Here is a 24,603-nt window from a genome sequence, read left to right on the forward strand (position 1 = left end):
TTTGAACAGTTTGTAAAACAATTACCGTGAAAGCCAGCGAGACATTATCTTAACTGTACGGTAGTACAATAAGTCGGCTCTTGGATCGTACGAACAAGGTTATGAAGTTAGGTTAGTCGGCGTACAAATGGGCGGACCTTTACAGCTGACTGCTGGGGTGAGTAGGCAAAAGGCGCCAAAATGTAATAGATGCACATTGATTGGTCAAAAATTCTACATTGACCAATCAGCATACAACAGTGTGTGATGTGCGGTAATATTGTGAGTATTATCCGTATGTGTATCAAGAGAACCAATCAGCATTCACATTACCCTGAGACCGAACAACACGACATGTATCCGCGACTGAGCGGTATAGAAAATAGTACGTCCGAAATCTTTGAACAGTTTGTAAAACAATTACCGTGAAAGCCAGCGAGACATTATCTTAACTGTATGGTAGTACAATAAGTCGGCTCTTGGATCGTACGAATAAAATTATGAAGTTTGGTTAGTCGGCGTACGAATGGGCGGACCTTTGCAGGTGACTGCTTTAAGTGAGTAGGCAGATGGCGCCAAAATGTAATAGATGCACATTGATTGGTCAAAAATTCTGCAATGACCAATCAGCATACAACAGTGTCTGATGTGCGGTAATATTGTGAGTATTATCCGTATGTATAGCAAAGAGAACTAATCAGCATTCACATTACTCTGAGACCGAACAACACAGCATGTATCCGCGACTGAGCGGTAGAAAAAATAGTACGTCCGAAATCTTTGAACAGTTTGTAAAAAAACTACCGTGAAAGCCAGCGAGACATCATCTTTACTGTACGGTAGTACAATAAGTCGGCCTTTGGACCGTACGAATATGTACCTATGTTTAAGCAAGGACCTTGGTTTCAGATGCAATATCACGGCCATCTTTCAGTGACGGTCTCCCAGCGTCCCCTATTAGTTATTGTCAGTACTGCAGTTCGTACCTCACTGTACAGTACGTTTGGGCAATACAAATGGCGCTAAGATTGCAGATATTGTTACTGTATGATCGGTAATATAATCAATTTTCGTATGTTAACACTTCATCAATGATTAGAGCAGATAATAAGGCAAGTAGAAGGGAGTTCGGAGGTAGTGTGCGCGCCTAAAAACGTGTCCCTCCGGGGCGACTTTCTTGGAAGTCGCGGCGTTTGGAACCGCCACACGACAGGCACAGCAACCTCCTCTCATGCCTTTCTTTCAGAATAATGGTCTTTTTCATCACTGTATCTTATTTTACGTGAAAAATACATGCATACATGTAACTATATATCAACTAGCTAAATACTAACTGAGATAATACTTTAAGACAAGCACGGCTCCGTTGTATGGATGAATATGATAAATGTACTTTTGGTAGAACTATTCGGGCCATGTTTTATATGGCTACGGCAGATCTGAAATAGTAATGTTATCAGTTTCCATTTTAGTCGTCATATAAGAGAACCACACCTATACCTGGCTTATGACACTGACTCGTCGTAGAATCAACGCAGAGGCAAGTGATAGCGCCACCTAGGGGGGCGATGGTATAATGCAGCGTTATGTTTATCCACAAACCATACAGCATTTCGAAGGGAAAATTGAGTCTATCCATGGATAAACAAACGAAACACCGTTGCATTCGTATCATGTATCTTTGTGTAAAGAAACAGGGTGGATACTTGGATGCAGCAGTCCTTCTGAAAAGTGCAATTTACATGAAATGTATACTCGACCACTTCCAGTAGTAAAATGCAAAGAAAGCATATCATTTTTGACCTGACTTTCCATTGCTTTCTTTTCAAAGTGTCTTTTATTTCATTTTCCTTGACTTAGAAAGGTCGGATATTCGAAGTTGACGTCAAAGTAGCCACGAGGAATCAAACCCCTTCTAGAGCCTTTCACCATTTCCCCATTCCTGAAAAGACCGAAATTTGGCAATTTGACGGTCGTTTTAACGATTTTCGGGAAACGACCGGGAGCGGTACTGCAGATTAGGCTCTGCTAGGGTATTCAGTGCCAACCTGTAAAAATATGAAAATAACCCCTACATTAGGCTTAAAGTCAGTGAACACTTTTCCAAATAGGTCCAGACGTCTTCACGTACAATTTGAATGACTTTTAAGACTTTTTAAAAGGCGAGTTCACATAAAAAGGATCGATTAGTAGGCTCGGACGAGAAGCCGATTTGACGTCCGTGGCTGTCCGTCGAAGCGCCGCCTACATCCATGTACACATAACCTTTTGTACCAAATCATCATTTTAAGGATATATGCACACACTAGTCGCTTTCCCGGCCTTGAGAACTTCGGCCTTTTACTCAACTGTTCATCTGCTTATATGATGAATACTGGACGCCAGGCCACAAAATAATATAACAAGGACATACCAGTAGCAAACAGACTGGTGTGTACGCCTTACTATTGTTAATTAAGTTACTGTATTGTTAATTTTCCACACAAGTTGATAACATCTGTGTGGTTATCATCTCATATGTTTTATATATCACGAAGTCGGGCCTTGTTATGCTGTACGCAGCTTTCATATACCACAAGCATGGCGCTTCACTATCCGTACCAAACATATAGTTATCCATGAAGCAACGAAGTAGTACGATAACAGTGAAAATATGCTTGGGAATTAAAAGGATGAACGTACAAGTGCAAAATTTTTTGGCGAGCACATGGTCTTGCCATTTGCAGTACTTGACATTTCTCGGGTACGCTGTAGGAAATCAGCCATAACCGGATGCAGATATTCTGACACTGTAAGAGCTCATATTGCTCATTTGAATAATCATGGACACTTTGCATTCTTTATCGAGTTATACATATATGCACAGAGTCTATTTTAAAGGAATGTAATGTATGTTTTCATTTCAAAGAAGAAATGATCAGAAATCAAGAAAAGTATACATATCTGTTATCAAACTTTCACCTATGAATATATGATAATAAACGTGTAATGTTAACTTGTGTGTATATTCATTTCAAGCATCGTATCTTAAGGAGGCTCAAAAACAATATCTCAGTTTGCCATAGAAAATTGCATATTCAGTCTTAATCATAATCCCATGAGTACATCAACATAATTTACCCATTTGTTCTTTTTGGTCTCTAGACCACAAGTGAAAGAGACAGATAGAAATACAAGTAGTGTAGACATTTGCAGCGGTGTAAATTGTACCCTGGCACCAACACTAGTCTAGCTTTGTTGCTTCTCTGCCAGAAAGTTTTCGAAACGATTAGAGGACTGAACAATAATTAGGACAGGATGGATTCCAGGCTAGTGAATGTTCATGAGAGTCAAATGTAGATTAATGTAAAATACTACACAAGACAAAGGTTATGAATTTCATTTCTGTCTATTTTCTATTCTTCGAATTCCCTTCATGGGTTTAGAATACATCGCCGATAGAGGAATATAGCACTTAGTTTGCTACGCTGCCTTAAACACAATACCGATCTTTAACTCAGGCTCATACCCGTTTTAACACTCGGTATCCATAATGACATATAACATTTCTATGAACCATCATGCTTGAAGTCCGGATAAGATTTCTTAATTAAGCCCCGTGTAAGTTTCGTTTGTGGTCTGGTATGGTGTCTTCTTTACTAGATAAAGCAAATACTAGTGTGCAACATCAGCGTTTCAGCGACAAGAGCCGCTGAACTTGATTTTGATAAACTATTTCTGGCACCCGTACACCATAAAGAACAACGCATAACGTATGAAATGTATTTTCCCGATCAAACAACACCATACATTAGCTAACTAACCATGTCTAGATGAATACATTATGCTAATAACTACCATAGCAGTCACCGTTGCACCGTTAAGTCAAGTAATTAACACGTGCACACCTTACGGTATAAAATTGGATATATTCCTAGACAATCCGACAGAAACACTGTTGTATTTGTTCAATGTGTTATTGTTATACTGATTGCGATTGAAGTCATGCTGTATTGCCCTTCAGAAACTGACAGTTAACAGGAAATGTACGATCCACTGCCATTGGTAAAACACAAAGAAGACATATCATGTACTGTATATAACCCAATATCCCATTGCTTTGTTCGCAAAATTTTTTGAATATTGTAATTCTTGCTTTTACATGGTCGCAGTTTCAAGTTCAAGCTCAAGTAAGCCTTCCAACTTTTAACCCCTTTGCGAGCCTTCCGCGATTTCCCCATTCCCGAAAAGAGCGAAATTTGGCAATTTGACGGTCTCCTTTGCCACTTTTCGAGATACGGCCGGGAGCGGTACTGCAGATTGGGCCCCAATAGGGTATGTACCCCCGTCTTGTAAAATGTGAAGATATTCAAAGCATTCGACTTAAAGCCGGTGAACACTCTGTCGAACAGGTCTGGAAGACTTCACATCCATTAAGAATGAATTTCAAGACTGTTTAAACTACGCATTGGCATTGAAAGAATAGATTCTAAAGTCCGGGGGTGGAGCTCGTGTCACACCCGTCGAAGCGCCACCTACATTCATGTACACATCACGACTTGTCGCTAATGAGTAATTTAAGCATTACGTGGACATCATCCACTTTCCTTTGAAGACGTTAACCGTTTACTGTACCTTCGCTTATAATGAACACATCGTCACCAGACCATGGAATGATAAAACAAGGACTTACAGGCGAACTATAGACATGCTATATGCACTGGTTTACTGAATACACTGTACTGTATGCCTAACAACGTTATGCTGCCTGGAATCACCTCTTTGTAGCAGAAGAAAATACACAGATTCTTAAAAGTACGTTTAATCTACAATTCCATGGCCAGACTTCTACAGATTTGTACAGCCTTTTCAGTGAACCTGTCTATACAAAACGGCTATATTCTACAGGTATGTCCTTCTTATATCATTTTGTGATCTAGCTTCCAGATATCGATGAATATGAGTATCAAAAAGGCCAAAGTCCTCAAGGAAAAGTGTATAATGTCCACATATATCCTAAATCAACTCATAACGGACAAGACTTGATGTGTACAAGAATGTAGGCGGCGCTTCGACGGATGTGACATGAGCTCCAACCTCGCAATTCAAAATCGATCATTTCCATGGGAATGCGTATTTTGAAAGTCTGACAGGTCATTTTTAATGCATTTGAAGACTTCAATACCTTTTTGGCAGAGTTTTCTCTGGAATTAAGTCTAATGTTGGGCATATTCCCGCAATCAAAAAGATGGAAGTGTATACCCTATTGAAGCCTAACCTGCAGTACCGCTACCGACCGTGACGAGGAAAGTGACAAATTGACAAATTTCGCTGTTTTCGGGAATGAGGAAATTGAGAAAGACTCCAAAGGGGGTTTAAACTATTAGGGCTTAATTGACCTTGATTTTGAAAATACGACAATTTAAACCAAGAGTTAGTATATATAAGCTATAAGTAAGTCATTTTGCCCAACATACAGAGAGGGACATTATGTCATAGATAATGTTTCCTTCGCAATTTATCAATAGTATCAACAGAAGGTCAAGTGTACATATACGTTTGCTGTTAATTGTCACTTTCTGAAGGGCTCAACTTTCAAAGTTGAATCGTATTTTGTGAAATAACAAGACGTTGAACAAATGCAAAGATTTATGTTTGAATAGATCCAATTTTCCTTTCAGAAATGCTGTAAGGTGTGTGGATTACCTACCGGTGCAATATAACCTTGGACGCCGGGGGAGCCACTTGATGGGCTGAATTCTTCTTACACAGTCTTCTGGAACATGACAACTTATTTACCTCCTGCTTAAAGAATAGTGGGTCATGTTGATTCGATTATATGGATGTTATTATTCAGTATACCATACCCTTGTGTGTCTAGTCATTCGTTTAACCTTCCTGACCACTTATATTTCATAATGAAGGCGACATCAGAAACAAAAGCGTTGTTGTATTTGTTCAACGTCTAATTGTTATTGTTATGACGAATATCCATTCAGAAAGTGACAATTTTACCTTTAGAATCGGTCACTAAGGTTGACATCACTTGGCGAAGATATGAGGTCATGGAACTCTAGTTTCAAAATATTTTCTGGGAATTTACATTTTCTCATTTCGCAGCTGCTTTGTTTGATTTACAGTATTCCCAATTATTATTATTTTTTTGACAAAGACGAAAATGGATGCGTGTGCAGATGTCATCCATATAATCAAATCAACATGGCTAAGGTGGCTCCGCATATAATCTTTGTGACTGCGTAAACGTTATAGTATTACAAGAATAAATGAAGAAAAACATCACAGACTCAAGCTTCTTAAGTGAACAAGATTTTAATAATTTTTCAGTATATGGTCTTGACAATAATTTCCACTGTTGCTGACCAGAAAGATTCAAAGGCAAAAAGATGGAATAATAATATTTGATAAATTACAATAATGCAAATATTACAGTGAATATCTAACCCTACAGAGTAAGGCAAAAAGGTTTCAAAGAGTGCATATACCAATGCAGGGCTGCTATATGTAGATTGTTTACAATGAATACCTCAGGGTAGAGATCCTGATAGGAGTCTAATTTCTAAAAACATTCCTTTAACATTTCAACTTCAATCCATGTCACTTAAGAGCTATGGATTGACCTGATCAAATTGAGACCACCTTAACACACCTGGCATCCTTATCGAGAGACTTCAATTAGGATCTCTACCCTGAAAAAAATATGCTCCATCTTGGTAGCTGAACAGTTTCTACGGTGGCCCCAAAGAACAAATTTATTGGCTGTGGACAATACATTTGTCCTTGTGGGCCACCATACATTTCACTGCACCTATATCTCGTGTAACTATTACACCAAGGGGCTTGAAGTACTGGTTTACGGATAAACCAAGAAAGACAATGGAGGGAGTGTTTACTTTAAAACTCCTCAAAATGTTTTTTACCAAGTCCATAGTTGCTCTAATGTCACTAAACCACAGTTAAAAGATGGCAGCCAGAAAGGTAGACATTGGTTATTATTCATCACAAATTGGAAGCATGTTTGGTGACTAGATTACTTTTACCCTGCAAGCCCCTTTTCTTTGAGTGGACTAACCCATGAAGAGGCACAGCAATGACAAAGTTAGACTCCACCACTCCCCAAACAGGGATGTGCATGTAGCAGGGTACATGTTCCTTTTTTGCAGCATTATTTCATGTCCCCAAAGGGGTTTCTGGAATCAAATGCATTTCATACCCCAAGAAAACCTGCAAGTGGGTAATAACATTTTTTGGCATACACACATTACATTCATAAATCTAATAAAATGTGTGCATTTTTAAATCAAAAAGAAATAACTACAAAGTACAAGTTCAGAGACAATTCGTATAAATAATCCAGATTCGGAAAATGGAAAAACAATGTATGATACTTGAACATCAGTCATCAGCCCTTCCCAAGCTAACAGTACCAAGGCCAAGGAGGAAATGTCAAACACAGAGGTTGCAGTTTGACTTTGAACTGCTAGGTGGCATGCATGCACTGCCGGGGTAGTTTGTACATGTAAGTCAGAGGTTTACTGTATGTTCTGCCAGGTTACCTACAGTGGTACACCTCGGATCAATGCCTTTACATAAATTTCATGGAGATTACGATAATGTATTACCAAAGTCATAAACGTCCTGGATTGTGATGGACTATTTTTGTGACTAAGTTATCACATTGGCTAGCTGGTCACAATTTCTTGCAAAGGTAGTTCTAACATATAAAGAATGGATTGGAAATGGCTGGGGCTGTATTTAAATCTTGGTGCATTCTCAGCTAGTCAATAGTCTTGCATTGTTGTAAATTTAGAGGCCTTTTAATCAAATAGACCTGCTACAAAACAATTTCTGTAGAAAAAAAAGGAGTGCTTCTTTTGAAATTGGTAATGCTCTCTAAACACGAAGAACAAAACTTGTCTGTATTCTACAGGAAATAGAAAACTGAAGGCATGAAAAAAGGAAGATTGTGAAAAATCATCTTCATCTGAAGGAAGGCAGATTTGGCAGTTGGATGTTCGATGGGAGTTTCGGTAGATCCAAGTTCTTCGCTGCGGACACGACCCTCGCTGGAGCGCCCGCCAATCCAGCCTGGAATGACAAACAAACAAACAAAATAAACAATCCTGTAATAAAACACACCCTCTGCTTGGGTAATCTTTTCCTGGGGTAGAAGGTTCTTCTGTGTTGGTAGAAATCATTGTGAAGTAAAGTTGAACTGTAAAACTGAAACACAAATTGGACCCAAATGTTGTTGATCAACTCCAGCATTTGTCAAGGAATGAGCAATCCAACGCTTTTGTGACATCACTGCTTCTGTGATGTCACGTTATGCAGATAGAACACATGACTTGTTGAGCAGCCGATCATAATTATGTTGCAATATGCAAAACTCATGATCCACTGCTCACCTAGTCATGTGCTCTATCTGCATAACGTGACATCACAGAAGCAATGGAGTGTTCATTCCTTAACAAAGACTGTAGAAAATTTGAGTAGAGATAAGACCAATTTCATGTGTTGGAAATCACAGTTCAACTTGGATTCAGAACGTTTCCTGGGGTTGCACTGGGGGTGGGGAATGCAGCCAATGGGAACCCTACACATGCAACTTGTAGGAAATAGAGAGAGAGAGAGAGAAAGATCAGTGTTGGGAAAGGTAGCACTTGTAAAGAAAGGAGTTATTTGTTAGCCATGGGAAAATATCTGAAGAAAAAAGTGGAGGAAAGACTAGAGGGAAAAGACAGAGTAGAGTAGTCTTATTGAAGCATGGATAAGTTTGAGGTTGTCTTTTTTTCTGTGGAAAAAAGCAATGCTAGAGGAGGTACATGTTGTAAGCATGTTGCAGGTATTGCTTGACATGCAGGGGAAGCAAAATATTGGTTAAATGTAGGTGATTGTGGCTAATACTTAATTAGTATCTATGATCATTGATGTAACTTAACATTCATGACTTTCATTTAGCAATGATGCATTTTCAAAGTTAAGTTTGTTGCCACATTTCATGATCTGTATATATGTCATAATACAACATCTACTAGTACATCAATCATCAAAAAAAATTTTGTTCAAATTTGATGATGAAATATCAAAGACTTATCAATCTTATCAATCATAGATTTAGAGTTTCTCCATTTCCTTATCTAGAAAATCAATGTATTCATGTATGTAAAGCTAGACATAGGTGCCTGACTCTCTCTTATGATAGATTATATCTAAAGTATGTACAGTACTTTATACAGTATATACAATCTTCACTGTCATTTCTTATAATAGTTATATCAAATTAGTGTGAGATAAATTTTGCACAGAAGCAAAATCATGAAGAAGATGAAGGAAAAAAGCATGTCTAGAATTTAGAAAGGTTAGAAACCTTAACAGCCGAGGCAGCTCTCTCTGGCACTGCTGTCAAACCCGCCTGGTGTAGGAAAAAACAACAGCAAAGTTACCAACCGATCAGCAACATGGGGGAGGTGGTAGGGAGGGGGCGAAAAAAGGGTTGGAAGACTTTGCCACTGTTTGTTACATGCAAGGGTAGCTTGTATTTGGTGTTAGATCCCCAAAGTTGATATAAAAGATACCATTAATATAAAAGCAGAGTTTGTCTCGAAAGCTCCTCAGAGTTATACATTCTTTTGTTGTGCGTAGTGTTTAAATATTTGTCAAAGTAAGAATATTATGATGCATGGCTCAAAATAGCTCTTTTTTGCGGCATTCCTTCACTGGTACAGGCAACATTCAAAATTACTGCATCAAATTAAACCTGCAACACTCATTTTAGTTTGGGAAAAAAACACCTACATGCACAATGAGAGTGTTAAATCTAAGTATAGAAATGCTGCTGATCAATTGGTCCCAAAAATAAAATTGAGATGAAATAAAATAAAATAAAACAAAGCAAGCAAAACTGAAAAAGCATGGAGTCATGCAACAGAATGGTGTGCAAATAAGATGTTGGTAATCATGCATGTACATCTTATCAATAATAATCATCATACACATGTATCATGAAGGAACATGATAAGTTAAATTGTGGTTCAGATATAAAATCCCATCCTCAGATCTAGATGTCAACGTTTTCCCTACTGATAAATACAACATTACCACATGGTAGGCAGGCAGAAGGTTGTTGCAAACCTTGGGTAACACCAAAGTTTGGTATGTCTTTTATAAGTTTAAGAATTTCCTACTTGGGACATATCCTTCCGACAAAACCACCCTCGGCTGCTGGAAGGAGTAGTAGCGTCTGTCCAGGACAGGTAAATTTTTTTCAGGTAGTGTGACTGGAACATTACTATAAATTTCTTTATTTTTGCAGTGATGTAATTTCGTAGTATGAGTGGAAAAAAGTTGTGGTCAAAACTACTATTGTGACACAAAAGACAGTGTCAGCATTTCTTGATGGAGAGGAGTCGCAAAAACCATAAGAAATAAAACCAGCTTGAACATTTCAAGATCTAAAATATTTTCTGGTTATACTTTCGATTAGATACTGAATCTCAGAGATGGCTTCATTAATATCAACTTTCTGTCAAAATTCATTTTTGGAAATACATTATATTTTAGGTGCACAGAAAGAATTTTGGGTGCACAACATAAGATAAAGTTAAACCTTTCTGATACTTAAATTTCAAGAATATTCTAAGGACTAGAGGAAGAATAGCTGCATTGATATTGTAAGCTATTTGTGGATTCTTAATAAAGTCAAAGTCAACAGTTAACCTTTATCCTACAGTCTACAAAAATATCTAGGTGCATTGGTGCACCCACGGTAAAAGTTATGTGCACAGCTCCAATTTTGGGTGCACAAAGGTGAACATGCACACAGTATTTCGAGCCCTGTAGTATATTTCTCTGTAATGTAAGAAGTAAATGTCCAGACCTCTGATTTCTCCAGTTTGCTCTGTTCCTCTATCCTGGTGACGATCTCCGTCATGTTGGTTTCTAACACCATCCCGCCCATCACCAGCTCTTGCAGGATGTAGTGAACCTAGAAGCACATTCAACAACACAGTACGCACTGTCAGTGAACCTAGTAGCACATTCAACAACAATACATAGGTGAACCTAGCAGCACACTCAACAACAAATAATGCGTTAATACTAATAGTGAACTTAGCAGCATATTCAACAACACATAACGCACTGTCAGTGAACCTAGCAGCACCTTCAACCACACATAACGCACTGTCAGTGAACCTAGCAGCATATTCAACAACACAAAATGCACAACGAAGACAATTTCTTGAACAACTTTTTAAGAAAAGAGAGGATTCTTAGTATGTAAATTTTGACTGTTCTGCACTTAAGCGCACATATAGAACTTGCTGTCCCATTAAACTGTTTATGACATGCACATAAGTTTCAAAACAAATACTTGGTCTTGATGTTTATAACCAGAAGTTGAGTTCTCTCACCTTGTCCACATGGAATATAAGGTCCAGTTCACACACATTCTCAAACGCCTTGTCCAGAGTCTCCACAAACACCTGACAGATACAAACAAAGATACTTCTTGGATATTCCGTACTTCAATAGGCAAGTAATATACATGTACTTGCAAAGTATGATGCTATGAATAAATGTCATAAATGTTTTCATCAGTTTTATGCTTGACAATTTTTCATAGGATCATTTAATAAACTGGTAGAAATCAGTTTTTCTTATGGAAATTCTTCTTAGTGACTGAATTTTGAACATCTTCTGTATCAACAGGTAACTGCAACATATAGAGAGTTACTGTAAAAAGGGAAATATCTGCGTTTTTTGTGGTAACCCCTTTACCACGAACTTAAACCCATCCTGAAAATGCTTATCCTGTCTTCTGCCTGCCTACCCCCTTGATTCAACCGCCAACTTAAAACCACTGCGAATATTCTATTTTCTCCCTACCGCAAAATCAAATCCCTGTGAACATTTTCCCTTTGTGTCTGTGACAGTCTGAAAAGACTAGGACCTGCTTAAGTACAAAATAAGGTGTAAATCAAATTCAAGTTATAGAGTGTAAACAAAGAAATAAATTTAAAAAAAGGCTACTGTAATTCTTGTTTCTTTCACTGTAACTTTATGTTCACAATCACAGTTTTCAGGGTCACCTCTGTACCGTTAACTTATCATCATGATCACCCTGTTGTTATTATCTACGATTCCTTCACACATCCGTTCTGTAAATCACTTGCCACCACCGTGAAGTTAAAGTTCATTTGTCCATTTTCCTTACAGCGTAAAATTCTGCTACCATGAAGATAACATAAAAGTGAATTACAGTATATACAAACCTGTATGAGATCGAGAATGCCCAGTTCACTCTCTGAAGAGTCTACACAGAACACAAAGTACAGCGTGGCGTAGTGTCTGTAGATGATCTTGTAGTCTGAGCCGCCAATCAAACTGTGACAAATACAAAAAAGTCCATATAGTTTGTACCTGCACATGTATGTAAATAAATCATGCTAATAATGGTCATGAATTTAGTGTAGAACAGTGTTCAAAAATGTTAAGTTTGCTTGTTTTGCAAAAGCATTTAAAGTTGAACATGGGAATGTGTGATTTCATAAATGAAGGCTGAAAATCATGTCGTTGAAATTGATGAAACCATCTTATTGCATATTACTAAGGATTAATAGGCAACGATCAATAAATCAATATGTAGGTATGGATTATTCGCTAGCAACGTGCATATTTGATGCAAACTAGGATGCTAAATCTTCAACTAATTCACTTACAGAGCACTACAAAATTACTTTGCAAAATGGGATTTTTTTCTCTGTGCAGCCATATATAGCATACGTATACCTTTAGGCTCCAGCTCTTAGGTGTTGCCAAAACATATAAGATGAGAAAATGACCATGCCATGTCTATTTATTGCATGAGCTTTAGTTTTATCATAAAAAAGGGTTCCCACCTTGCAAGAGCTTCAAGCAGTTTACATTTACTATTATTTATCATATTTGCAGCATTAAAATGAGCTGAAATCAGTTTCCTTCCGAGCAAAATGATCCCTGCATGATGTTGTAACAGTTGGGATGTGTGATGATGTCAGCAAAACTTGAAGTTGTGCACGATTGATGTCACAATTACATGCACGATTGTGTACTATCGACTAGACTGAAAACATGCACATGATCATTGCTGAAGCTCTTGCAATTTACACAGATCACCAAAAGCCTTTTGCTTGAGTTTGGCTGTATGCAACCAGTGATGGAAGTACTAGCAGTAGTGCAGTAAAAAGGGTTGACCTAAATAAACAAGGTACAGTCTGTTTGATATATAGTCTGACTTGCATTAGCAACACTTCTTGTTTCACTTCTTGTTTACAGTCATGTTACAGCATGATGTTGTTTTTTTGACCTTGTATAAACTTGATCTTGCAGATAGTGAGCATCTTTCCACCATTTATTAAGTGTACAAGTGTATGGTTTTGGTTAATTTTTTCACAATCTTCATGAAGCTCATTTTCATGATTTGAAGAGGGTGGGTTTTAAATTATACTGATAGTACTGATCTAATTCAGACACAAACATTTTTTGTCTTCAAGTTTCTACACTTTCTGTTCATCATACTTTTGCTTTATCATGTAGTCGAACAGTACAGTTGAACAATGTTTCCGAAAAATAGAGTATAGACAAACAATTTGCCACATAGAATAGTAATATCAATATGTAGACATTAGACTTCTTGCTTAGAAGTTAGAGCTCTTTGCCATACATTGTATCTGCTGCCCAATAAACTTTGATTGACTGATTGAATTAATCAATGTTTTTAAGCATTAGCGGTTGGTGATCAGTGATTGGTGGGAGTGTGTACGAGGCACGGTTACTTCTCTGGGTCTGAGTTCTTGCCCGAGGCCCACCTGCCACCCTCCAGGAAATTACAGACGTTTTCGTCGCGTTTTGAGACCAGATGGAACGTCTCGCGGACAATCTGCTGCTGCATGTCCTCATTCTGGGGGGACAAGATTTAAAAAACAAATAAACAAACAAACAAATTTTAAACAAGCCCTCCAGGAAGTTACAAATGTTTGGAGACCAGATGGAACGTCTCGCAGACGATCTGCTGTTGCATGTCCTCATACTGGCAAGATGAGATTGATGTAAGAAACAAACAAACAACAAGCAAACATCTGGGAAAATACAAAAATAAATGTGTAGTTTTGCACAATTATAAAATTATGTTAAATCATCACGTAACATAGTACTATCAAATCGTTGATTTCTGGGAAAAAGAGATAACAGAACACAGAAACCTTCTTGCTAAAAATATCTTAAGGTTTAGATTCAGAAATTTGTTTTTCAAAACAAGACAATCATGTGATTTCTGTGTGACGTTTCTGTCAACAAAAATGATTCAACATGGATCTTCCACGCACTAAATACTACTTATTGATAGGCATACTCTATCACTACACTGTGGACAACATAAAGTGAGTTTTTTGCTTGAAGAAAGTTGTTTAAATTTACTTAAAAGCGCCATTTTTAGCAGGGAAACGGGGTAAAACTTCCTAAATATTTTTAGGGTTGCAGACTTCGAACTGATGAGTCCACATTTTCAACGCAAATTACAGAAAAAGAAAGGCGTGTACTTACGTAATGCTGGAAAAACTTGATCAACCTAGGCTTCCCGTGGTTGTTGAAGACTACTATTGCTTTAATCATCGTGAATTCTACCTAAAATAACCCAAAATATGTCGAAATTCTGTGTTCCGCCCTCCCCTTTTCAGTTCCGGACTTGCGACGTCATCAAGGGACGTCGTAACTACGGATATAGGGATATGTAAATTTTATTTCTGATATATAACAAAGTACGGAGTAATTTAATACAAATATAATTTTAATGTAGTTCCTAAAATATTGAATTTATTCTATTTCATTTGAGAAAAGACTATTTAACGTCAAAAATATTGCTTTTTAAAATTAAACTAGCACCCCTATATACTGAAATGAACTAAACTACAGTGTTTTTCACCTAAAATATTTTATCTAAAATGATAGCTATAGCGAAATTGAAAATTTTCAAGCCATTTGATTGTATTTAATGGTTTAAAATGTTAAATTCAATGGAGAAAAATCTTTTGTTTTAGAATTGACGACACAAATGTTTGAACTTTGACCTAAACACTGACGTAGCACGGAAACCACATCGGGTGGAAAAAAATCATCACCATAAATTTTCTCCGCGCGCTCAGAAAGGATCGTCACGAGTTGTGGAGGCGGTTTTCTCGTGACCACATCCCTTAAATCATCCCTTAAACCATCACAGAACTGTTTAAGACATCTTAAGCCGTTGAGATGGCAGGAATGGACGTGGAAATGCGAGGGAACGCGATAGACGAGATGTTGAAGAAAAAGAGGGACCTGAACCCCCTCCCTGAACCTGAAACCTTGGACGATCTGGTGCAGGGGTTGAAGATTATCTTCCAAGACAACGAGATTAACGTGGAAGAAGTGAACGAGTACATGTCCAAGTACAAGACTAACGCGAGGGAGTGGTACAAGTATGCCAAGTTCGACCACCACAGGTAAATTCAACTGTTCTTACTAAAAATTAAGGGCTGTCGTAAAATTTAAGGGCCCAAAAAAATAACAAACTTGCATGACAAAAATGTTCATGTAGCGGTCTTCTGTCCATACATCTGTAAAATTTCTGTTTTCTGGGATAAAAGATACGATTGGGGTTTATAGATTAGACTACCTTTCTGTTACCCTTACTCTGATTTTTCTGGAAATGTCCCAAAGGAGTTTGTTATCTTAACCTTCATGGTTGAATGTCACATTGCGAAATTCTGTGCTAGTGTTACTATTGGAGGACAAACACATTTTGAGGAAGTGATTTTTTGTATCTTAACAACTTGAAAGGCAATTTGCTGCTTTCTGTTCCTTTTTCTAATTATAATCAGTCGACCTTTCATAATGTATTGGTAATTGTAGTACAAATAATTTAAGGGGGCTCAGGTTTGTATTGTAATTTTTTCTAACCCTCTAATTTCTAAAACACTATTACCCACAGAGGCAAATATCAATTAGAAATAATGAAAATCCAGGCTATATACATCATTTTTCACAATTGTTTCTACAAAATGTTTTTAAAGGTTTTACGGCAATGTTGACATTCATACAAAAAGTCTTGGATGCCCCTAGACACATTTAAAGGCATCCACTACAAAAAAAAGGATGTCCAAAGACGCCCAAGGTCCTATCTTGCTAGAATGCTTTGCATGGCTGTGAGCTAGATAGTTGTCTTTCTGAAACTCAGCAGCCTTTCAGTTTCACGCGAAAAAGAAACTGTTTCAGCATCCCTGTGTCATCGTGGCAATGACGTTGTACTTCAGACAGTTCCTGCTTGAACTTGAACAACAGCCAATTTCCCCAATCTTGCAGTCCAGTCCATGCCAGGGTTTTTTCCCCGTCATCGTTGTTGTTAAATCTCAGCCATTTTGATTCAACCTTCTCCCTGCTGCCTTACTAGTACTCTGTAACCAATAGAGAATTGGGTGCCAAATGGCTACTTCAGAGTGCTAACATATATTTTCATTGATTTCATGTCATGAAGTTCTGATTTTTTTTGACAGACTGGGGGAAATTTTTGCTGTTTCCACAAGCAAATTCCCTTCCTGAGACGGAGGGATGGGTCCTGGAGACAGCTCATGCTCTCATTGGAATAAAAACTTTGTTCTACAAATCCGGATAAGCGTGAGAAAAGAACTAAAGATCTAGAAGACTCGTGACTTGGATCCTTACATAAGGGAGAGGACCCCTGGGGTTGTCTTATGACTACCACAAGATTTGTGTCGCCTTTTGTCTTGAAGACATTTTTTGGAACCCAAACTAATTACCATTGTCTTCAAGACAAAAGGCAACACGAATCTTGTGTCAGTCACAAGACAACCCCGGGGGTTGTCCGGATTTGTAGGACACTTACGTAAAGACATAATCTCTGTAATTACTGCTTTCTTCCAACCACATGATCTTTTTTATCACATGCTTGGCAAAAAAAGATGAACATTTTTTTAGTGAAAAGTCTTCTAGTTTCTACTGATTTGGCTTTTTGTAGGTGGTTATTTTCGGAAATTATTAAGGAAAGACTGACAAAAGTGAATGTATTGTTTTTAAGACTGGACGCTATATAATCAAGGATAATGATAGAGCATATTCTATTCAAACAAATCTATATTTTCATACTTTCAGATGACAATATCTTTGACTAATTTCTATAATTTACAGCTACATTTTTGCTGTTGTGTTAACAGTATAAGGCAAGGAAAAGAAAAGTCATCACATAAGATAATTAAGCAATGATGTCAAGAATTCTTTTCTCAAGTTTGCCAAAATGTGTATATAAATTCCAAAGAGAAAATCTTCAGGCTTTGTTGGCTACATCTAGTGTTATGTATGTGAAATATATGTGGAGTTTTTATCTTCAAATTAAAAAAAGGCTATTTTCAGTGACCTGAATAGATGTTTACAACTTACTACTGCTGTACTCTGCCCTATAAGTGGTGGGTGTGTCTGTAATCCGGTCCCATGATTGGTCACCTTGTGTCGAATCCTTCTCTCCCATTGGTCGGTATGATAGGTGTGAACGTTTCTTACGTGGCCCTTCGAGCTTGACACATCAACATGAGTTGTGCAAGCACTCGGACATGTCCTGTACAAACACAGATGTCTCGTTGAAAACTGTTTATTGCGGTGTAAATCAAAGAACAACCCGGAACTGTAAATGTACAGGAACAGGATATTAGGTCTATAAGTAAATACTCCAAGACTGCCTAGATTTATGGGGTGGGTACAATTGTACATTACTAGTCATGGAAAATTACCAGCTTAAGTCTGCACATACATTCACAACACAACACAAATTACTCAAGCAACTGGATAGATTTTGTAGGTGGTCAGACACTTCAGACAGCATCCACGGTCTTTCCTCATGATCAGTTACTCTGACTGGATGCTATCTGAAACATCTGACTGTTTAGAAAATCTATGATGTTGAGTAACTTTTGTGGTCTCATGACTGAATTAGTCTGTGTGTAGAGTCTTAAAGAATCCGGCCTAAAAACATAACAGCGCATAGAATTTATTAGAAAGCATGTGTTTAGGTGGATCATAAATTGCCTTTAAAATTTAATCGGCCCCACGTGATATAAAAAGAATTTGAGATGAAAGCTTGTTTATTACTGTCAGGATTAGGTAGGACAGTTTCGTCATCAGAGCGATAGGTCGGACGTGTACGCATTTTGCCATGTCAGTGCTGCGGTCGGCCGCTGGCGGTTCAACAGCGGCCTCCTGCGCATAGTTGCTACTTGCAGTTTAAAATGCGATAAATATCGTTGTCCAGGTTAGATTTGGGTGAATTTTTTTCCAATGCATGATGAACACGTGTGCTTACAATAAAAAGCATTTAACATTTCCAGAACAGTTGTTCGTTTTCTAGATTTGCGGTCATAAAGTTGCGTATTTTAACATTTATTCCAATGGGATAGCCAAATTGCCATGTGAGACCTTGTATTATGTATCTGTGTGACTTAAGCTAATAAAATGACCAGGCCACAATTGTATCACAAAGGCATATGTTATTTTCCCACTCATAGTTATGTACGTAACGTGATGTGGTTTATGTACAGTAATCCCAGCTTATGTAGCCTAATCTGTTCATATCACCTCATGAACTACTAGTAATCCTGATTCCAATGATAATTACTCCTTATATATCGGGCTTGGCTTGTATATATTTTCACACAGTAGATCCTTTTGTAATTCTGCCAACCGCGATATGTAATCATAATGTTAAAACCATTACTTGATAATGGTTACGAAAGGTACACCTAAACCACTTGTGTGTCTTTCGTAACATCGTGTTTCTGTGTGACTGCTCTAAAATCTTAGCATCAGATCAGGACTAAAAAAGACATTGAGGATAGATCTTTAATTTGTTTACTTTCTGCTACTAGTATGAGTAAGTTGTATGAGATGCTATTTGAATGTCATACTGATCAGTTTTCCCTGACGTTGTTGTTTTTCCCAGATACACCCGTAACCTGGTTGACCAGGGGAACGGCAAGTTTAACCTCATCGTGCTGTGTTGGGGAGAGGGACAGGGAAGGTACGTACAACCAGAAGTACCTCCCCCTATGTATTGTATACATGTACTGCAGGGTTTTTTCTTGAAAAATTGAATAAGAGGGAGCACACACAGGCGAGGGAGCGAATTCTATGGAAGAATGGATTGCTGAGTGAAGGCTGTATGCTGGATATTAAGGTAAAATCTGAATTTGACAAGGGGGCACTGGGCTGAAACAAGAGGGCGCAACGCAACTAGGCCTCTTTCCTGATTTAGATGAACCCCTGTGTACTGTATATTACATGATTGTGTAAATATAGACATTGAATATCAATGGTAGAGCTGGTTACTATGTGTACTTCTTCTCCCCTCATACTGTTGTTATTTAAGTTGGCTGACTCTCTCATTCTTGAAATGATGAAAAAAGTTGAAACAGGTTGAAACTGTCATGTTCCAAATCCCACCAATGATACCTTTACATGGATGTTTTTGGTGCCATATATTTGACAGTATAACTCAAGAAATTGTGGATCTTTATGGTATCTGGATATATGTTGGCAAAATGAACAACTGCAAAGCTAAACCCAAACAATCTTACATTTTCACCATTACAAAGAAGTGAGAAGCATCCGATCCTATATAATACTTAATAGTTTGTAAACATTGTTGTGACCGGTACTTAGCTCAGTTGGGGCAAATAAAGGTCTTCATTCACTCGTTCTGTGTTTGTGTTCTAGTGGGATCCACAGCCACTCGGACTCTCACTGCTTCATGAAGGTTCTGGACGGGACACTAGACGAGACGATGTATTCATGGCCGTCTGACTCCGAGGATGAGTGCGAGCTTCAGAAAACTGAGACACACTCTTATGGAAAGGATAGCGTCGCATACATCAATGGTATGTGATCAAATCAGTATGTCTATTGGACCAAGGAGGTTGAAATTAGATTTTAACCTCCTTGATTGGACACAGTCACAATTTGTATGCAAAGCTGTTTTTTTGTGATGCCTATAACAGTACACATGAGTGTCATAGCTTGATGTTCTGCTGTTTAATACTGTGTAGTTTGAGGAGATGGAAGTCTTCCCTTGTTGCCATAAGAAGTAATTTTATCTCTCTGTTTCTGGCAGATTCTATGGGCCTGCATCGTGTTGAGAACTCGAGTCACACCAACACTGCCGTCAGCCTTCACCTGTACTCCCCGCCCTTCGACATGGTGGAGTGTTTCGACCAGCGCACAGGCCACAGGAAGAAGGTCCGAGTCACCTTCTACAGCAAGTTTGGCCAGCGGACGCCCTTCGTGAGTAACCTTACATTTACAATGTATATCGTTTGATGATGTTAACTTGAAGTAAAAGTTTAGAAGACACTTTGGGAACACAATGATCATTTTAGGGAGGGGGATTACAATTAGGAACGGTTACTATTCTGAATAGTATTCATTTATTTTTTGTGTATAAAGAGCACTGCCACTTATTTTAATTTTGTTAAAAGCCAGCAAATTGCAATTGTGAGCTACTTTTTTTTACTCACATGCATTCAATTCTGAACAGTATCAAAGGAGAATGAAAAGTTGGTTGGCATGTCAAGTATCAGTTGCACAAGACGTGGAAAAAAAAGGAATGTTTTATTTTGGTTTCTCACCCGCTATTATTTCCTAATATTATAACCTCTTTACACAGCCTGATCAGGGACCAACATGTACAGAGCAAGCTGATGTAGCTAGGACGGTGGGTTGATTGACAGTTGCCGTAGCAACAGCATTTCTCTAACAGCCCTTGCTTGCAGTGTTGTCTTCTGTTGCTGTTGTCTTTAGCTAGCTGTGCTTTGCTGTCAACTGCTTGTGATGCTTCAGTGCTGTGTTATGTTATGTTACAAAACTATAGCATTCTGCAATAATTCAAACAAACACGCAAATGCACATTCACATATTTAAAATGTGGCTTGAAAATTCATCTGTGTTATGGAAAAATTCATTACGAACTGCAATTTCCAACACAAACAAATTCTGTTTGTATCATAACTGTACCTTCTTTTAACTCTCCAGTTACTCTATAGTTGTAGTTTTTGAAAATCAAAATGTTTAGATTGTAATTTTAGCAAAAATTGTTCCTAAAAAATTCCATTCTTTTTTAACACAGTACCTGAATGACTTGTAGTTTCTTGCTAACATTTGATGAACATGATTACTAATTTATTTTTCTTGTTTTTTTGTCACTTTAGGGCTGTACATCTGTGGAGACCCTGGAGCCGGAAAACAACTAAATATCTTGCTGCAAGCGGTGTATAACACACCTGGGAGCTGTACAGAGAGTTCTAACTGTCAGTCTATGGAGCGCTTTCACATGACGCCATCGCTGTGGCCGCTGCCTTGTTGGTGTCGCAATTTGCATATCAGGGAACCATTTAAAGATCTTCTGACTTATTCCAATACAGTCAAACCTGCCCAAGAAGACCACCCAGGGAACTGATAACATCTGGTCTATGTGGACAGGTGGTCACTACAGATAGGATTCTTAATTCTTGAATGTGTCAATTGGAAAAAGAATCTAAGATAGCAGCAAAATGTGGTCACATTGGCCAGATGGTCCTTATGTAGGGGTGGTCACTTGTATAAGTTTGACTGTAATCACTATTGAATGTCTACAGCTTAATAGAGAAAATGCCAGAAGAAGACTGAAAAAGACATTGAAATGCAAATCAAGGACAGGAACATGGCCGTCAGTTGCTTCATTGACATGGAAAATGATTGAAGATGCTCCATAGGCTAGAGCATATTTGGAATTCCCTTCTGAGATAAGATGGGAATACAAACAATAAAGTATTTGGGTTGTAAAAATGGGTGGATTTCAGTTTAAAACTAAGTTAAATGGATGAAAGAAAGTTGAGACTTGGAAAAAAGTCATAGCACATGTTGTGATGTCTGACTTTGTCTGAGAGGATTTAATTTCTTTGTAGAACTTGTTGTGTTGTTACTGCTGCTTAAAGCTTGAATTGTGCTTAAAGGGAAGCTTAAAGCTTGAAAAATATCTATTCAAGAGCTGCTTAAACAGATAATTTAAGAGTTCTATAAGCAGTGTTTTGTTTAACACAATGACTGTGAATTTTGAGTGTGGATAGCATACTAGTACTAACAGAGTACTTAACCCTAAACAAAACAATGCACTGCTGATAGTCTAGGTGTCTCCATCAACACAAGACAAGAATTAGGTTAAAATTTGGCTATAGGACTGTCTTGGGTTTCTCACCAATTTAAAGCCAATTTATCAAAACATTGATGTGTTAAAAGATAAGATTTTGCCAATAACCTTAAATAGGTGGCAACACTTGGGTAAACATATCACAGTTATCATAAGTCTTCCACAAGTCTATGTTACCAAACATTTTTAGTATGTGTGGTCATGTTTGTGTATCCGTTTCCTTTAGTCGGTGTCACACAGCTGGAAAGTGGCTTGCCCGATGAGCCTGCAAGCTCTAAAAAGTCATTTACGGTATCAATATGACCAATGTCCTCTTGATTATACATGTAGCATGATTTTTAGAGATTGATTGATGTTTTCAGGTCACAGAGCCCTGTCCAAAATGTAACGGTAGATTTCAGGCAATGAAAACGGCTCTAGTGATTTTGAAATTCGGCGATATTCTGGCGATCAACAACTCTCCCAGAAGGTTATTAAGATTGTGACCCGAGCTTTACAGAGTTCATACATGTCTTCAACATGTAGTTTTATCAATGCTGGTATACAAGCTCCAAAATGGTGGTTGTATGGACAGAATTAAAGGTGTTTTGAAAGATTTAAGCTAGCACAACAGTGCTAGAATTCGATCTTTCCGAGTTTTCGCTGCTAGTGCTCTAGACTCTAGATAAATCATTCTTAGCTTTAGGCAATAGATTGTAGAACCACGCTACATGAATATAGTAATGTAAAGTCATTATTGTAGACTGGATGCGCTGTATATTTGGAGCAGTAAAGTTGCAAGGTGGATTCCGACATTGTGAGCCTCGTATTATTGTGTTTCTGAATTTCCTACTTGATAACAATATATACTTACACAAGAGGTTTTTGTGAACATACTCTAGAAATTTGCCAATACTAACCAATTGGCAAAGGCAATTTACAGTACTCCATGCTTGGATAAAATCCTATTTATACGATACTGGGCTGGTTTTCTTTACCATACCCTAAAGAAAGTATGTGTCTTCAAAAATGATGACAAAACTCAGCCAATATTTTAGCTACTGTCAGTTTTTCTAGAAGAAGCATATTATATTCATGTCAAACTCTTTGCTGGTGTCCAGTGTCCCAGTTTGACTTCAATACAATTGTAGCTGTCCTCACATCACCCATCATGTGACCTAGATTTGAGACGTTGACCTCAGTTTCCTGGTACATTGTACATTTACCCTTTATTTTTCTCAGTAGGACTTCTTCACTGTTCCATCTTTGTTTTCCCTTGATACACATCTTCATCAGGGTGAAGTCTGACATGTATATAACAAACATACACGCACCCACACATAAGGCTTACAATGCATTGACAGGTGAATAATTGATAAACAATAGGTTTTGTGTGAAACAGTCTTCTTATTGGCCATGAAAACTTTAAGATTGATCCATTGTCAGATGTGTTATAGCTTCATAAATAAGTAATATGTTGACCCGTATTGTATCGTATCAAGGCGGTTTTATCTAATCTCTAAAAAAACTTTTCAGTCCAATAGACTTCTAAAGGCTTTATTTATTGTAAGGCTTAAAATTATAGATGACAATCAATAGATTGGTAGGAACATAGAACAATTGGTAAAAATTGTGACCATGGCAAGTCAACAACGATTAACAATTTCAAAAATAAATTATAAAATCCAATGTTTATCTTTGGGACTTATAGAAGATTGTACAGTCAAACCTGCCCAAGAAGACCACACATGGTCCCAATAGAACCTGGTCTATGTGGACAGGTGGTCACTATAGACAGGATTCTTAATGCCTGTGTCAATGGGAAAAATTATCTAAGGGATCACCAAAAAGTAGCCACATTGGCCAGGTGCAATGCTTGTGTAGAGGTTTAATTGTATACTTGGATACTTTATTTCCTCCATTTCTATCATATCACATACTGTATACTACCGTTAAGGCCAGTTTCACTGGTTGAAGAAACATGCAGACATGTGTAGATACACACCAGTAGACAATTACTTATTCAGGTCAAGAAAAACAACTGTGTTTAATGCGGTGTAAAAGGGTCACCTTTCTCGTGCCAACATGTCCTTTCCGATCCACTGGTTTTCCACAGGAATAAAAGCAGGTGTACTCTTGGGTATTCAGGTGTGAGAGGCCGAACCTTTTCAACTGTCCGTCAGGATTAACATTTGCAGTTAATGAGAAGCGTAAGGAGCTTGAGGTAACAGCAATTACATGAGGGCCTACGTGTGTTAACGGCGACTTACACGACTTTCGCACGAGTTTGGCACGAGAAAAAAAAAAACGCGTGTCTGTACTGTACATGTAGCCTCTACCAGGCCTTCTTACCCCAGGCCTTCAACCAGGGGTATGGATCGTAGAATTCAGAA

The 24,603-nt window shown here is 37.9% G+C and overlaps 2 protein-coding genes across 6 annotated transcripts; one reads left to right on the forward strand and one right to left on the reverse strand.

Moving 5' to 3' along the window:
• Positions 1-6,269: 6,269 nt before the first annotated feature.
• On the reverse strand, positions 6,270-14,733 carry LOC136425060 (AP-3 complex subunit sigma-1-like). Of its 4 annotated transcripts, none has more exons than XM_066413815.1 (7): positions 14,560-14,733; positions 13,827-13,918; positions 12,252-12,363; positions 11,391-11,462; positions 10,856-10,963; positions 9,347-9,391; positions 6,270-8,064 (listed from the first exon to the last, which is right to left on the reverse strand). In XM_066413815.1, exons 1-7 carry the CDS (start codon positions 14,626-14,628, stop codon positions 7,957-7,959), a joined length of 606 nt encoding a protein of 201 aa, XP_066269912.1. In that variant the 5' UTR covers positions 14,629-14,733; the 3' UTR covers positions 6,270-7,956. The 4 variants fall into 4 exon arrangements, with proteins under 4 accessions (XP_066269912.1, XP_066269911.1, XP_066269914.1 ...); XM_066413814.1 differs by having other exon boundaries at positions 13,794-13,918; positions 14,560-14,732; XM_066413817.1 differs by lacking the exon at positions 9,347-9,391.
• Positions 14,734-15,084: 351 nt separating this feature from the next.
• LOC136425057 (cysteine dioxygenase type 1-like) lies at positions 15,085-21,751 on the forward strand. Of its 2 annotated transcripts, XM_066413809.1 has the most exons (6): positions 15,085-15,491; positions 18,995-19,072; positions 19,768-19,928; positions 20,162-20,331; positions 20,714-20,761; positions 21,255-21,751. In XM_066413809.1, exons 1-6 carry the CDS (start codon positions 15,262-15,264, stop codon positions 21,294-21,296), a joined length of 729 nt encoding a protein of 242 aa, XP_066269906.1. In that variant the 5' UTR covers positions 15,085-15,261; the 3' UTR covers positions 21,297-21,751. The 2 variants fall into 2 exon arrangements, with proteins under 2 accessions (XP_066269906.1, XP_066269907.1); XM_066413810.1 differs by lacking the exon at positions 20,714-20,761.
• The last annotated feature ends 2,852 nt before the right edge of the window (positions 21,752-24,603 follow it).

This window comes from Branchiostoma lanceolatum, chromosome 19, assembly GCF_035083965.1.
Source record: "Branchiostoma lanceolatum isolate klBraLanc5 chromosome 19, klBraLanc5.hap2, whole genome shotgun sequence".
Classification (NCBI taxonomy): Eukaryota; Metazoa; Chordata; class Leptocardii; order Amphioxiformes; family Branchiostomatidae; genus Branchiostoma; species Branchiostoma lanceolatum.

Bases quoted from the DNA above. Each gene is read 5' to 3' on its own strand.
- LOC136425060 (XM_066413814.1), bottom strand. From the start codon at position 14,628: ATGATTAAAGCAATAGTAGTCTTCAACAACCACGGGAAGCCTAGGTTG. The intron at 12,364-13,793 runs GTAACCGTGCCT...TATTTGTCACAG, and splicing joins AAGAACTCAGACCCAGAGAA to TTTGATTGGCGGCTCAGACT. The intron at 8,065-9,346 runs GTTTCTAACCTT...TTGTCATTCCAG, and splicing joins GAGCTGCCTCGGCTGTTAAG to GCTGGATTGGCGGGCGCTCC.
- LOC136425057 (XM_066413809.1), top strand. From the start codon at position 15,262: ATGGCAGGAATGGACGTGGAAATGCGAGGGAACGCGATAGACGAGATG. The intron at 15,492-18,994 runs GTAAATTCAACT...TGTTTTTCCCAG, and splicing joins GCCAAGTTCGACCACCACAG to ATACACCCGTAACCTGGTTG. The intron at 19,929-20,161 runs GTATGTGATCAA...TGTTTCTGGCAG, and splicing joins TAGCGTCGCATACATCAATG to ATTCTATGGGCCTGCATCGT.